Source organism: Cololabis saira, chromosome 5 (genome assembly GCF_033807715.1).
Source record: "Cololabis saira isolate AMF1-May2022 chromosome 5, fColSai1.1, whole genome shotgun sequence".
NCBI lineage: Eukaryota > Metazoa > Chordata > Actinopteri > Beloniformes > Belonidae > Cololabis > Cololabis saira.
The window spans coordinates 8506073-8522448 of record NC_084591.1 but is presented as its reverse complement, the minus strand read 5'-3'; the positions used below and the strand labels follow the sequence as shown (position 1 = coordinate 8522448).

The following is a 16376-nucleotide window of genomic DNA, read 5'->3' as shown; positions in this document are numbered from 1 at the left end:
CTTCCATCCATCCTTTTTTCCATCCATCCATCCATCCATCCATCCATCCATCCATCCATTCATCCATCCATCCATCCATTCATCCATCCATCCATCCATCCATCCTTTCTTCCATCCATCCATCCATCCATCCATTCATCCATCCATCCTTTCTTCCATCCATCCATCCATCCATCATCCATCCATCCTTTCTTCCATCCTCCATCCATCCATCCTTTTTTCCATCCATCCATCCATCCTTTTTTCCATCCATCCATCCATCCATCCATCCATCCATCCATCCATCCATCCATCCATCATCCATCCATCCATTCTTCCATCCATCCATTCTTCCATCCATCCATCCATCCATCCTTTTTTCCTTCCATCCATCCATCCATCCGAGATGGAGACTAAAATGGACAATTCTGACTAAAATAAGACTAAAATGCTCAGACTTTTAGTCAACACGACTAAAAGGAGAATGAAACTAATACAAACTAACATGATAGCTGGACCCAGGGACCAGACTGAAACTAAAACGGTCCCCGGTGCTGGTCCTACCGTGTCCCTGGCCTCCCCCCCGGGGAGGGGGGCGTCCAGCGTCCACGTCCAGCGACCTCACATGGGGGGGCTTCTCCTCCGCCGGCCGAAGGCCTTGGCGCCGACGTTGGTGGGGACGAAGCTGCTGCTGCCCATCCCCCCCGACCGGCTCAGGAAGTCGGCCAGGCGGTGGGTGACGCAGGTGGCCGTGTTGCAGGCCCGCTTCTGTGCTGTAACGCTGCTTCAGGAGAGAGACGGGGTTACGACCCCACACACACCCAAACTCCCAGCATGCACTTCGTCTCCTCTCTCTTACCTCCGGACCCGCCGGCAGCCTCCGTTTCTCGGTCTAACTGACCGGGTTCGTGTCCCGAAGGAGGAACTCAGACTAACTCCCACCGGTAGAAAAATACATTTATTGAACAACAAACATGGTGTCGCATGAGTGGATCGTTTATTCACGGTTACATCGAGTGATTCCCCCCCCCCCACCCCAAACCCTGACTCTTGACTCTCCGAGTCTCCACCAGAGGAGTCCACATGGACCGTTGGATTGTCTCAGATTAAAGGAGCTAATCATAGAGGGAATGCGCATGACGTCACAGGTGCGACTTCACGGCGGGTTACGCCCACTGAGTGGCAGAAAGACTGAAGCCTGATTTAAGGTTCTGCGTTAAACCAACGCAAAGAACATTATGCACTTCGAGAAAAAAGTCGAAATGCCGAGAAAAAGTTGAAATGTCGAGAATAATGTAGTTCAATTTCGAGAAAAAAGTCGAAATGTTGAGATTAATGTAGTTCAATTTGAGAAAAAAGTCGAAATGTTGAGAAAAAAGTCAAAATTTCGTGAATAAATTTGAAATGTTGAAGCACAATTTTGAGAAAAAAGTCAAAATGTTGAGAAAAAAGTCGAAATGTCCAGAATAATGTAGTACAATTTCAAGAAAAAAGTTGAAATGTTGAGAAAATTCTTGAAATTGTATTTCAACATTATTCTCGACATTTCATCTTTTTTCTCAAAATTGTATTTCAACATAAATCTCAACATTTCGACTTTTTTCTCGACATTTCAACTTTTTTCTCTAAATTGTATTTCAACCAACGCAGAGCCTACGCTGTTGCCGTGACGCCGTTGTGAATCTTTCGGACTTCTCCGTCAATCCATTTCGCCGCAGTGCAATACCCCCCCCAGAGCGCTAGGGGGTTGTGGAGAAAAGAAAAGGCGATTCATGCTCGAAAAACCTCCAACGTGGCTGAATTACAATAATTTTATTGTTATCGTTGTCTTGTCGTCGTTGATTCTTTGTTTCTTTGTTTAGCTTCCGGCTTTTCCGGTCACAGTGAACAATGGCGACCGACAGAAAACTGGAACCAGAAATGCGTTGCTACCAAGCAAACCAATCACAGCCCTCTCGGTCTGCGTTGGGTCTGCGTTGGGTCTGCGTTGCCTCGACGCGTAGTTACAATTTTTGGGAGGTGCACGTCAGTCTACGGCGTAAGCTAAGGAGAGACTCCCGCGTAGCCGCGTAGCCTACGGAGTAGGTTTAACGCAGAACCATAATTCAGCCTTGAGTGGCAGCGTAAACTTTCAGTTTGAGCAACTGGAAAACATCTAAAATGGGAAAGAGCTGTTGTGCGATCGACTGTACTCATAGATTTATCAAAAAGAGTTATCGTTTTACAGACTGACAAAAAATAAACCCAAGAGAGACAAATGGATCACTGCAATTCGCAGAAACAACTGGATTCCAGGCACCAAAACGTGGATTTGCGGTTCCCATTTTGTATCAGGTAATGTTGGATTTTTGGGTAGCTAACTGTACGGGTCACTGTCAAATCCAACTGACGCTAAGTTAAGCCCATAATCAGCTGTTATCCTACGGAAGAGTATTAGGATCAGGCAGGAGAAAAATAAAAATTTTAGGGAGGAAGATTTAGGGAGAAAGATTTTGTTTTCATTATACACTTTGAGAAAAAAGTTGAAATGTCGAGAAAAAAGTCAAAATGTCGAGAATAATGTTGAAATGTTGAGATTAATGTTGAAGCACAATTTCGAGAAAAAAGTCGAAATGTTGAGAAAAAAGTCGAAATGTCAAGAATAATGTAGTACAATTTTAAGAAAAAGTCGAAATGTTGAGATAAAAGTCAAAATTTCGTGAATAAAGTTGAAATGTTGAGATTAATGTTGAAGCACAATTTCAAGAAAATAGTCGAAATGTTGAGAAAAAAATCAAAATTTCATGAATAAAGTTGAAATCCAGAAAATTCTTGAAATTGTATTTCAACATTATTCTCAACATTTTGACTTTTTTCTCGAAGTGCACAATAAAAAAAAATCTTCCCCTCTCAAATATCTTTTCTCCTGCCTGGCCCTAATACTCTTCTGTAGTTATCCCATCTTCTCCACTAGTTGCAGCCGTTTTTGCTGATGTTTTGCCACTCAGTGCGAGTAAGGGGGGCGTGGTCCAGTGGGGAAGTGACGTCAATGCAGACCCTCTATTCTCAATTACCCCCCAGAAAAAAAACTGAAAAATGGGGGAAAAAGGAGTAAAAGAAAGTCACACCCTTCATGTCAACCGGGCAGGTGAAGTCGGCATCATGCACTTGCAGATCTGAGACTCTCGGGGGGAAGAAAGGGAGGTAGGGGAGGAGGGGGGGTGGAAGGTGGATGGGAGGGGGGGGTTAGATGCTGTCAAACATCTCGCCGTAGCTGTAGCTGTCAGCGGCGGCGGCGGGCGCGCGGCGCTTCTTGCCGGGCGTCCCGGCCCCCACGTTGGTGCGGGGGAAGGTCTGCAGCTTGTGCAGCTCCTGCGACAGCTTCCCCAACACGCATGTGCTGAGGCTGGAGCAGCGCTTGCTGAGCGGCCGGTCCATGCTGCTGGGGAGACAGGGGACACACAGGACACATGCCAGGAGACAGGCCCACGGATGCAGGAACACATGCACCTTCATCACCATCATAACCATCATCATCAGCATCATCATCAGCATCAGCATCCGCATCAGCATCAGCATCATCGCCTCTCATGCTCCACCGCCTCATGCTTCCCCAACCCTCTCAACTCCATGCCTTCATTCCTGAACCAACCCCCCCCCCCCCCCACCATGCACCAGAACCTGCACCCCCCACCCTTTTTACTCCCACAAACAGAAACCGTCATGCACCTTGCTGAACCGCACTCATGCGCCCTCCATCGCAGGGATTCCAGCCGCTCGCACAAGTCAAACGGATCCATTCAGATTCAGGCTTTTATTGCCGTTGTACGAGGCTTACAACGAAATTAAAGCAGCACGGAGTGGTGTTTTCTTTCAAAAATCGAAGTAAATGCGACAAATGTCATGACTCATCCTGCAATTTAAGCCATATGTTCTACTCTTGCCCTCTACTTTCTTGCTTTTGGTTGAATTACTTTGACACCATGTCAAAAATACTTTTAGTGATTATTAAAGTCTCCCCCCCATGTTGCCGTATTCGGGCTCCCAGAGGACTAGAGCCGGTTTGCTTCAACTCAACTACACATTTTGGCTTTTACTTCCTTACTGGCGAGACGCCACCTTCCTCTCCATTGGAGGTCGACTAAGGCTCTTAGTACTAGTACCTAGAGTACTCTAGTACTAATACCTAGAGTACTCTAGTACTCAGTTTCTCAACGATATCATGTCTTTTCTGAAGCTGGAACAGATCAGATACTCAGTGAAAGGTAGCACTAAAAAATGTTATAATAAGTGGCTTCCCTTTCTTACATTCTTCCACTCTCTCCAGTCCCTGCCAACTGATTGATAGACCCCCCCCCCCCCTCCTTCTCTTCTCTCTCTTTATTCTTCATCTCTTTCTTCTTCCTTTTTATTTATTTGTTCACTTTTTCTTTGTTTTTTTTTTCCTTTTTATTCATCTATTCTTTAATTTATACTGTGTAGCTTTAATACTTAATTATTACTTTAAATAATTTTTAGTTATTTATTTATCATTATAATTATTTTCTTTGAATTGTGTAATTTTTGTCCTTAAATTAAGAAAATCATCCTAGGAGGTAGACTGTATATCTTTTTCTCATTCCATCGACATGCACAGTATTTTTTATGGGGTCAAATATCCTATATATTGTAGATTGCCATTAGAAATAATATGATACTCAATGTAAATATAATTGTTTCCTGTTCTACTGTGCCTTACCCCCTAATAAAAATATCTAATAAAAAAAAAATTATTAAAAAAAGTAGAATAAGTATAAATTAAAATAGTACAAAATAAAATAGAAAAGGTTCTGTATCACAGTATATATACAAAATGTGCAACAGTGCAGCAGTGCAAACACATGACTTCAAGATGCGGGAGCAGGGTTGTGACAGAGGATACCTGGGGGGTTCTAGCTCTTTATTCTCGCTTTGGGGGTGTACGTACCTCCGGCTGAACCCGGGACGATCCTCAGAGGAGAACCAGAACATGCTGAAGGACCTACGCTTCACCGGCGCTACGTTTGAGCCCAAAGGGTTAAAGGCTTGTTTAGTTTCTCTTTAATTGAGTGGGACAGGAATATTTAGGGTTTTTAAATACTTAGTGGTGATGCTGACCCGCCTAAAAAACCAAAATATTCTTGTCCGACGAAGAGAATCAGCAAATTAAAGTGAAACTAAACAAGCCTTGGACCCGTTGGACTCAAACATGGACGAAAGCCGTGGACGAAATGAGCTTTATTCAATCATTGTTTGGTTTTACTTCTCTACGAAGCTGCAGACGGGGGGTGGGGAAGGGGGGGACTGCAGTGGACGCATCTCTGCATCCCTGGTGTCGCATCTTACCTGCCGACGCCTCATGACGTCTCTGGAGATTCACCCACATCTCTAGTTCTCTATCTTTTAAAAATCCCCCTTGGGGATAATAACTCGGGTCCTCGCGTTGAAAGAGCGTTTTTTAAGGGCTGAAGGGCGCCGTGTCGTTCGTACCTGTTTCCCTCGGTGGCCTGCTGCTCCAGCTCCTCCGCCGTCATCTGCACAAACTCCTTGACGATGGCGTTGAGTAACCTTCGTGCCTCGTAGTCCGTGAGCGTGACTCGGTCTGACATGGACTCTAGACCCGGTCTGGGGGGGGTGGACGGGGTCAAGGGTCAGAGTGAGTTAAGGGATTGAAGTCAGCATTAATGTAAATACTTCATCAGACTTATAACCTGCAGTGTGGGGGGTTGGGGAGGATGGGGGGGGCAAGACGTCACCACCTATGAAGGGGATGACGTCTGAGCTGGCGGGCCGTCGGCCAACACCGGGGGGTTGGGGGTGGCCGGGGGGGGTGCAATCTGCAGAAAGTGCCCCATTTGAGGGGGGAGGAGGGGAAAGGGGGGGGCGTGTCCACACAGCTTTAGATTTATGACCGAATCAATGGCCTCATGGGAGCCTGGGGGGACGGGGCGGGGCTGTGCACGGATCTCGTTCATCTCACGTGAATCAATTTGCCCTTTTTCACCAACAAGTGTCGTTTTTTTAAAAGTTAAACGAGTTATCAAGGAGGATTCAAACCCTCGACCATCATTACTCGCTGCTACCTGTACGGGAATGTGTGAGCGTCTCACCTGGCGGGGGCGGCTTGTGAGCAGTACATCTGGCAGATGACCAGGGCGTAGGCGACAAGGAACGCAGAGATCTTCAGCATAACCATGGTCCCCCCTGATGGGCGAGAAACACACCTTCGTCAGAGCCGTCGGGAGTCTACAAGGTCTGGGAGGTGTACCAGGTCTACGAAGTCTGGGAGGTGTATGAAGTGTACGAGGTCTACGAGGTGTACAAGGTCTACAATGTCTGGGAGATTGTACCAGGTACGAATTGTACCAGGTCAACAAGGTGTACGAGGTCTACAAAGTTTGGCAAGTGTGCAAGGTCTGGAGGTCTATGAAGTCTACAAGGTTTTCGAGGTCTACGAGGTTTTCCAGGTCTGCCTGGTCCGACCGATCCCTGCGGTGGCGCCGGGTCCCCTGAGCCTCCTCTTCCTCGCCGTCCTCGCACACATCCCTTCCTCCTCTTCCTCAGCGGAGCTCGCTGTTCCGGAGCCTCCAGCTGAGAGAACAGGACGCGCTAGTCCCTCCGCCGCTGGTTCAGGAGCGCTACAGGTCTGCAGGTTGGAGTGTGTGTGCATGTGTCTGTGTGTGTGTGTGTGTAGCATCCTAGCTGTGAGAGGAGGTGGGGGGGGATCAGAGCGTGCCAGCTCCCTAAGAGACGGTGCATTAGCGTAATGAGCTGCCAGCACTTACTCCCCAACACACACATCACGGCTGACACACTCCAACCTCCCGTCTCCGTGTTCTTCCTCCCCCTCTCCTCCTTCTCCTCCTTCCCACCGTTCCTCCTCTTTCCCCTTAATCCCAGCTAGAAGACTGGACTCTGAGCAAAATAAACGCTGTTCGGTGCCCCGTGACCCCAGCGGTCCGTTCCCCTCAACGATCAACAACCGACACTCAAACGACCCCAAACTCAAACAACGCAAGGCAACACTTACCTTCAGTGAAATTCACCAGGCGAAAAAAAGTACAAAAAAAACAATAAATAAATATATATCTCAGCGAATGTCTCTGCAAAAAACACGGTAACTTTCGCTCAACTTGCAGGCCAACTCTTGACTCTGTTGCACGCAGCGCCAACGCACCGGTCTATATATCCCACCACTTGGATCCGTGCATGGACTGTGTAGGTGTTTAATTATCCGCCGCTGGCCAATCCCGTCGCTCTGATGCCACGGCGGGCCAATGGGAGGCCGGCCCCTCTGTCTTGGCTCGCCGAGAAGAGATATGGCTTCAGTGCTGACGTCATTGCTCAGTCACTAAGTGCTCCATTCACAAAACTCACCAGTCATTTGGACCATTTGCTATCCTCCAATTTGCATTGATGTCATTAATTAAGTGGGAGGCGAGGCGAGGCTGGTGTCTACGGCAATAAACTTTTAAAGAACCCCCCTCAGAAAATGTAAAATTTTCATGCTATTTCTCAAATGCCGGATCGATGAGGGCGCCGCCGCCCCGCCCTGATGCCTCCACCGCCACAGTCAGCACTTGCAGGCGGGGCCATCTGCTGGGGAACGATGCCAACTGCACGGTGACGCACCCCCCGGGCTCCTCATTCATACACTTCCAGCCAGCAGCTTCCGTCGTATGTGCAGGATTCCTGCGAGCCACATGTGCTCTGCAGTAAAACTACAGTCAAACACAAGTGACACCGGTCGGCCGGGCAACAATCGGTGCCGCCCGGACCTCCTCCTACACGCCGATCGATGGCGGCCTGCGACAGGGGCCATTTCTCTGAAGCAATTACACAACTGTTTGTTGAGCTCCGTGTCCCGACGGCCGGCCTTTTCATTACCGCGCAGCACATGTGTGCAGGGATGCTTTCAGAATACACCCGTGTGTGTGTGTTCTCCAGGGAAGGTGTGTGTGTGCATGTCAGAGTAAACAGAGGGGAGGGGTGGCAGCTCCACGGCTGCGTCACGGAGGAGCCCCATTAGGCGGGATGAGCCTTTTAGTGCTATTGAGCCCCACGGCTCAGCGCCTCGGCTGCTAAATCACTGCAGACGGCAGCCGGGTCACTGGCCGGGTCCACGGGCCATGATCTGCACATCTGCACTTCTGCAGTCCCGAGGAATTCGGGGCAAATACGTTCCTGCCGTCATGAATCAAATTTCTCATAAGCTTCCACACGAGTTTCAGTGTTTGAGAGTTAAGATCCTTCATTGCAGAGCTTTGAAAGGGCCATGAAGGAGTTTAAAGGGTTTGTAAGGAAGCTGTTGTTTAAACTTTGGCTCTTAAAGTCGACGCTCAGGCTCTACCAGAGTTTGCCGTTCTGTACGGTACCCAAGTCGATGCAAGCCGTGAGTTTCTTTAGTAGTTTCGAAGCCTCTTTTTTTCTTGTGCTATGTGGCACCATGTTGAAAATGGGGGGACTATCAGGCCTGGGAAGCCACGCCCACCTTAGCTTATGCTAACCTGTGATGCTAGTTGGTCTTACACTACAGTCCAAAAACAGGCCTGCTAGGATGGTTGGTCGTTCTGAGTTGCCCGTCAGTGTCAGTGCCTGGTTGTTTCTTTATTTGGGGCCCCGTGGTGGACTGGATGGATGGATGGATGGATGGATGGATGGATGGATGGATGGATGGATGGATGGATGGATGGATGGATGGATGGATGGATGGATGGATGGATGGATGGATGGATGGATGGATGGATGGATGGATGGATGGATAAATGGATGAAAGGATGGATGGATGGATGGATAAGTGGATGGATGGATAAATGGATGGATGGATGGATGGATGGATAAATGGATGGATGGATGGATGGATGGATGGATGGATGAAAGGATGTATGGATGGATGGATGGATGGATGGATAAATGGATGGATGGATTCATGGATGGATGGGTAAATGGATGAAAGGATGGATGGATGGATGGATGGATAGATAAATGGATGGATGGATGGATGGATGGATGGATGGATGGATGGATGGATAAATGGAGGGATGGATGGATAGATGGATGGACTGATAATGGATGGATGGATGGCAGGATGAGGGATGAATGGATGCTTAGATAAATGGATGGATGGATGGATGGATGGATGGATGGATGGATGGATAAATGGAGGGATGGATGGATGGATGGATGGACTGATAATGGATGGATGGATGGCAGGATGGATGGATAAATGGGTGGACAGATAAATCGATGCATGGGTAGATGGATAGAAGGATGGATGGAGGGATGGATAAATGGATGGATGGATGGATAAATGGATGGATGGGTGGAAGGATGGATGGATGGACTGATAATGGATGGATGGATGGATGGATGGATGGGTGGAAGGATGGATGGATGGACTGATAATGGATGGATGGATGGATGGATGGATGGATGGATGGATGGATGGATGGATGGACAGATAAATCAATGCATGGGTGGATGGATGGAAGGATGGATGGAGGGATGGATAAATGGATGGATGTACATCTTTTATTAGCCCTATGTACAGCATCATTTTTTTTATCTACGATCGTGGTCTTCAGTCCGTCTGCTGGTGGAGCTGAGGATCTATCTGGACCGACTCGCTGACCCACGACCCGTCGGCCCCGCATGGCTTCCTCATGCTTCCTAGTGTCTGTGATTCCCTGACGGAGTTCGCAGAGGATTATAATACAGTGAAACAACAGTCCTTCTGTCCGGTGTCGGCCTCTGCATCCTCCTCCCCATGAGCTCACTCTGTCGGCGTGGGCATTGCTTTTGGTTCATCTGCACCGCGCCTGACCCTGGGGAGTTGCTAGCACCAGCCCCCCTCACTGAAGCATTGCATGCTGGGTCGATAGAGCGACCTTTAAGCGGGGGCCTCCCTCCGCCGAGATCAGCACGGCAGCTGTAGTGTAAGTGATTACTGTGGACGCCGCTGTCTCATGCGCCAGCTGTCGTGCTCATGGATCACCTGAGTCGGACCGATCTGGGATCTGGTGGCAGAAATAGCGCACGCTAGGGGTGTTGTTATCGATATCATTGACAGAGGAAGGCTGTGTTAGACGTCCAAATAATGGCTGAGCTCATTAAAGGGATGAAGGCAGAGGAGGTTTGAGCCCAAGCGAACACACATGCATGTACGGTATTGACACACTACACAACTTTAGACTATTACTACTGATACCAAGTCCAGCGTGGCTAAGATGTCGCTTTCAAGAAAGCAATAATTCGGAAACCAGCGTGTCGACGTGGTTAAACTGACGAAAATAACCTCTTTGGAGTTGACCCTTTGTCAAGCTCTCTCACGAATGGGGTTGATTAGGACCCAAACGCAGGAGAGACCAGGAGGCAGGAGTTCCAAAAAAGGTGATTTATTATCTTAAAAAAAACAACAACGCTGCTGCGCAGGATTGCCAAAAGCCAGAACTCAAACAGGATCAAAAACCATAAAAACATGACATGCCACATGTAGGGAGGAAACGGTACATATACTAGGGAATAAGGGAAAGACAAGACAAGATATACGCAGAAGGGTTTATGAGACACAGGTGCAGACGATCAGAGCTGATGGGAACCAGGGAAGTCAAGACAGAACTGAAACACAGACATGGGTTTCAAAATAAAACAGGAACTGAAACCAAACTGTGACACCAAACCCTGTTGCTAGGTCAGACAAAACTGTCTTCTCTCCCGTCCACTTCCGTTGTAAAAACAGGGTTTTACATCACGTTATTTCTAAAAATTGGACCAAGAAAACCAACAGAAACTAGATATAAATAAAAAGTACTTTGAGTACCGTGTAGTGAGTTTAAAAAATAGGTTTTCGGCGGAAAACTAGATCTTTTGATGAGTTTAGCTGATAGCACGGTGGAAGGTGTGGTCGTCCACGTAGCTTTGTCATAATTTACCATCGTTTTTGGGAGGAAATGTATTCCTGTGATTCTCTCTGGGTAGCGGGGGTCACTTTTAAAACCACTTAACCATTTTAAGATGAATAAATAAAAGGCTTTTGCGGTTGTAGCTATGGGTTGTAGCTACTGCCGAGCCAACTTTGTTTTGGTAGTACGAATCGGATTTCTGCCACTTTTGGGATAAAAATACGCTGAACCCTCACGACAGTACAAGTGTTCCTTTTTACTAATACAGAGTTTAAAAAAAAATAATCCAGTGATTTAAATTTGGATACAAGGCAAGTAAAAACTACGGATTTTCCATTGATGTGAACGAAAGAGACGGCTGTTTGATCCAACCGGATATTCTTTGGTTTAATTCACTGTACGAATTGTTACAGATTACTTTTGTAATATTGTATTTGACCCGGTTTTTGTACGTTTTGACCGCATAAAAACGTAATTCTTGTCATAGATGTGCTGTACTCTACTGCCCTTAACAACTTGTGCTTTTTATTATTTTACCTCTTTTCTTATAATTTTATTTCATTTTATTTGTTATTTACTGTTTGATTGTGTCTTGCCACTTTTAATGTTGATGTAAAGTACTTTTAATTACCTTGTGTTGAATTGTGCTATTGTGGTGCCGAAGAACGGGAGTCGGAGGTGGAGTATGAATGTTGAAAGCAGGCGCGAGCCGTTTATTAACATCAGCCATTCAAATCCAAAACAACACACTAAACCGGAAGCGTAACGTCCGTTCCTTTCCCTATCCGGGCGGAACAACATTAACCCGCAGAGGGTTCCTACGTGAATTATGTAACCCACTACACCATACAAATAAACTTGCCTTGCCTTGCCTTGGTTTAGGAAGTCCGTTTCGGATTTCTGCCAGTTTGGGGATAAAAATATGTTGCTTCCTCACAACACCTTTTAACTAATACAAAGTTTAAAAAAAAGAATCCAGTAGCCTAATTTAAATTCCGATACAAGGGAAGTAAAAACTACAGATTTTTCCGTTGATGTGAACGAGAGACACGGCTGTTTCGTCCAACCTGATAAACCGGATGTAGCAACGTCGGTTTTTCTGATTGGTCGTTCAGGGACCAATCAGAAGGCTGACAAAGGATCAATTGTCTGTTTTTGTTTGTTGTGTTGCCTTGAATTACAAAGGTCTACGAAGACACACATTCAACAGTAGGTAAGAAATGACTTTACGTCCATCCATCAACTTCAGAAGGCAGTAATACACCCGATCGGGTTGCCGGTTCATACCTGCCATCATCGATATACAAGAGGGCATCTGAGCTGAAAGTCGGTAGAGGTTGAGGTTCCAGGCAGAGTCCTGCACTGGGTCGGGTACCCGCGGGTACTCGACGGGTACCCGACAGGCGCGCAACCATTTCCGGGTTAGCAAAACAAAAATGGCGGAAAACGTGAGAGTAAAGCTGCGGAGCGGAGAGTACCATCTAGTCGAAAATTCATCTTCAAGAGCGAAGTCTAAAATCTGGGCCAAATTTGGTGTTATCATAGACGAGGAGAACAATCAAGTCGCTGGGTTTGCTGCCTGTAACAAGTGCGGGAAAGTGTTACCTTACGATAGCCGCAAACTGGGAACTTCATCATTGAAGAAGCACGCGGAGACACAAGACGTGGCGGCTCGTAACTGCTGAACGTCGCTCAAGGTTGGACAGGAAGTAAGTCTATTACACAGTCACATTAAAAGTTTAAAAGCTTTAAACGTAACAAACGAGGTCTTTTACACTCGTTTGGGAGAAGAACACAAGAGGGTTGATGATGGAGGTGAAGTCAGCCTGTTGTTCACTCACTGGCAGCTGAACTGTGTTGTATTGCTGTTTAATATTAATATAACCCAAAATGATGACTTTAAATCCGGGTTACGAGTCGGGCTGCGGGTCGTGTTTCAACGGGTCGGATCGGGTTGCGGTACTAGTTGGGCTGATGTGCGGGTTTGCGGTTCGGCTGCGGTTTTGTACGTCCCCGGGTCGGCGCGGTGCGGATCTTGAAAATTGGACCCGTGCAGAACTCTGGTTCCAGGTTGGGGACTGACCCATCAGGTTTGGCCAGGTCCGGCCGTAGCACCCCAGGTCTCCATTTGCCCGTGGCTCCTGATCCCCTGGGTGCCTCAGATCAAGCCCCACCCCAGCGATGGCCGACAGCCTTGACAGTCTCCTGTAACCCATCCGAGACAGTCAGCGGCTGTCTCTGCTGTTTTTTCCGCCTACGCAAGACAATTAAGGTTAAACTTAGCCTGATATTGGATATTGGATCTTCATTTGTTGTTTTAGCTTTCAATAAAGTTGTACAGCAAGTGATTAAAATCAGACAAATTAGGGTGTTTGACTCTCGGAAATGGAGGAACAATCTATAATCCCCGGTTTCAATCCATAAAACGCCAAACGCAGATGAATTAGTACCAGCTTTCTGAGGCTCGATGGACATTTTGGGAAACACAAGAAATCACCGGTGGACCCAGATTTAATCAAGGAGATCGCAGATCTGACATAAGTCTGGGGGTGGAGTCAATAGCAGTTCCTCTACTGACCACTAGGGGCTGGGTCCAGCAGTGAGTTCATCTCCAGGTTAAAATGTCCAACTTTACAGCAGAAATAAACACATTTACAATCAAAATCAGTTCTTGTCTCCATAGTTTCACATCGATGACATGGAAGGCCAGGTTTTACCGGAGGACAGCAATTGAACTGTCTCTAGGTCCTCAGCTTCTAACTCCTCTGGTCGGCCGACCTTCGCCAACAACGCCCAAGGTCGCTTTTAGACTTGTAGTTCTGGAGACCGGTATTGGTCTCAGGACCACTTTTTTGTCGTCTTGGTCTTGTCTCGGTCTGGACAGTCTTTGGTCTTGGTCTTGTCTTGGTCTCGACAGTCTTTGGTCTTGGTCTTGACAGTCTTTGGTCTTGGTCTTGTCTCGGACTCGACAGTTTTTGGTCTTGGTCTCGTCTCGGTCTTGGTCTCGACAGTCTTTGGTCTTGGTCTCGTCTCGGTCTCAAAGGTCTTTGGTCTCGGTCTCGACAGTCTTTGGTCTCGGACTCGACAGTTTTTGGTCTTGGTCTCGTCTCGGTCTCAAAGGTCTTTGGTCTTGGTCTCGTCTCGGACTCGACAGTCTTTGGTCTTGGTCTCGTCTCGATCTCGACAGTCTTTGGTCTTGATCTCGACAGTCTTTGGTCTTGGTCTCGTCTCGATGTCAACAGTCTTTGGTCTTGGTCTCGACAGTTTTTGGTCTAGGTCTCATCTCGGTCTCGACAGTCTTTGGTCTTGGTCTCGTCTCGATCTCGACAGTCTTTGGTCTTGATCTCAACAGTCTTTGGTCTTGATCTCGACAGTCTTTGGTCATGGTCTCGTCTCGGTCTCTTCATGTCTCGGACTCGGATGATTGAGAGTCCGTTGCACCAAGGTAACAGAATCTGGTATCAGCAGTTCTTCCTCTGGTTAGTGTACAGTTTTGTAAACTATTTGTATTTTACATCTGATTTAATGTTTTGCTGCATCTGCATGTGTCTGTATTTAATTACAGTTTTGTGTTTATAACGACCTTGTTTGAATAAATATTTGAATAATATTTGCATATTGTTGTGATTGATTAAGCATCAGGTCAATTTCAGTGATGCTGATATACAGTGTAATCTGATTACTATAATGGTAAATAATGTCATTTCAATCATTAATATTTAAAATTCAGGTTTCATCTCCAAATTCAGTCCAATTTAATTCAGTAACATTTACTATTCATTCCTTTTATGAGGTGGAGGGGGGTGTTGGAGCTGGTTATTCTGCTAGAGGACTTTGGGACTAGTTAGTAGTCGTGTCAATCCTTAAAAGCACTGGAGTCAATCCTCCAATAGTGTAGAAATAGCGGTAGTGCAGTCGCCACACATATCTGATCTCAGCTGATGGATGAAAACATTTATAGTGAGTTCAACATCATCATCCACTTCTCTGTGTTATTGTGCTGCAGTTGAATACAAGCTCATATGGAAACTAGCTGAACCAGGATGGAGCTGATGCTCTACAATCACGCAGGATCAGGACATAACTAGGTTTGTTTTGGTCTTGGTCTGGAGCTGAACTAGTTTTGGTCTTGGTCTCGGTTTAGGCGGTCTTGACTACAAGTCTAGTCGTTTCACATGTTGGTCCGCGCCACATTACCTCATTCCCTTGTTTAATGCTGCACCAGAGTCGGTGATGTCATCAGTCAGACTGTCACGTTTCCATGACAACTGTCCTGAAGCAAAGAACTGGCCATTTTTGTCATTTTTAACCACAATATATGCTTTCTTAGCTCAAAGTTGTCAGGTACCAAGATTCCTTTACATTCATTCATACCAGCAATACGAGATCCAGAGTAATAAGAGTGCAACAACTACGACCTGACATCAGGAGGACGGAGGGTGTTATGATATGATCTGCACGGCCCTGGTTCACCGCTGGGCTCTTCCCAGTCCGCGAAGGTCAGGCCCGTCCAGATAACTCACTTCCTGTTGGGGGGGGGGGACCTAGCAGCACTTAAGTGGTTATCTAACTGCAGCCTCCTGTAATGGCTCTCAATCTCCAAATCTAATCAGTGGCTCGCCACCACAAACGAGGTTCACCACCTGATTAAATGTAGGAGGGGGAACCGGTGTCACTTTGTGGTTTTACATCAGGACAAGCAGAGGGGGGGGGCGTGTTAGGACACCTGCAGCGGGCTATTAGTGGGAGACAGGTCGGCGAGGCGGGTGTTCCAGCCCGGCGTTCTGTTCGTTAAGCTGTTAATGTTCAGGAGGAGGTCGTCGGTTCAGAAAATGGCCGGCACTTCCAGGCGTTTGAGCATCAATCAGGGGCCCGAGGTGCCGAGGCGTGGGGGGGGGGCATTACCGGCCTGGAGACGGGAGCTGCGTCCGAAATTGCATACTTCCACCCTAATGAGTAGCAAAAACAGTATGTGAGATTTTTTAGTGCGTCGGAAACATTAGTACGAAGACAATAGTATGCGCTATCCATACTCATTCCAGAGAAATGTATTAGTGTGGATTGATGGACACTAGCTAAGCAGAAACTTCCCACAGTGCAATGCAGCGGTGTTTGGTTGCTAAGTGCTGCGCAGATACTTAGCAACCGACAAAAATGGAGGATAACGTTAGCGGTACCAAGCAAAGCTGCAGCAGCAACATCATCACGCTATAATTCAAATGTGAGGAATTAGGTGTGATTTTGCTTTGGTTTCCATAAGATATTAACCAGATAAGTTTATCATTTATCTACTGAAGAGTATTAGGGCCATGCAGGAGAAAAAATATTTGAGGGGGAGGGGAAGATTCTTTCTTATTGTGCACTTTGAGAAAAAAGTCGAAAAGTCGAGAAAAAAGTCGAAATGTCGAGAATAATGTTGAAATACAGTTTCAAGAATAGAGTCGAAATTTCGTTAATAAAGTTGAAATTTCGTGAATGAAATCGAAATTTTGAGAATAA

At 46.7% G+C, this 16376-nt stretch overlaps 1 protein-coding gene across 3 annotated transcripts; it reads right to left on the bottom strand.

Annotated features, from left to right (window-relative positions):
* Positions 1–600: 600 nt before the first annotated feature.
* LOC133444585 (calcitonin gene-related peptide-like) lies at positions 601–7147 on the bottom strand. Of its 3 annotated transcripts, none has more exons than XM_061722430.1 (4): positions 7007–7119; positions 6087–6180; positions 5467–5601; positions 601–763 (listed from the first exon to the last, which is right to left on the bottom strand). In XM_061722430.1, exons 2-4 carry the CDS (start codon positions 6170–6172, stop codon positions 601–603), a joined length of 384 nt encoding a protein of 127 aa, XP_061578414.1. In that variant the 5' UTR covers positions 6173–6180; positions 7007–7119. The 3 variants fall into 3 exon arrangements, with proteins under 3 accessions (XP_061578414.1, XP_061578415.1, XP_061578416.1); XM_061722431.1 differs by having other exon boundaries at positions 601–760; XM_061722432.1 differs by lacking the exon at positions 601–763 and adding an exon at positions 3201–3397 and having other exon boundaries at positions 7007–7147.
* Between the last annotated feature and the right edge of the window lie 9229 nt (positions 7148–16376).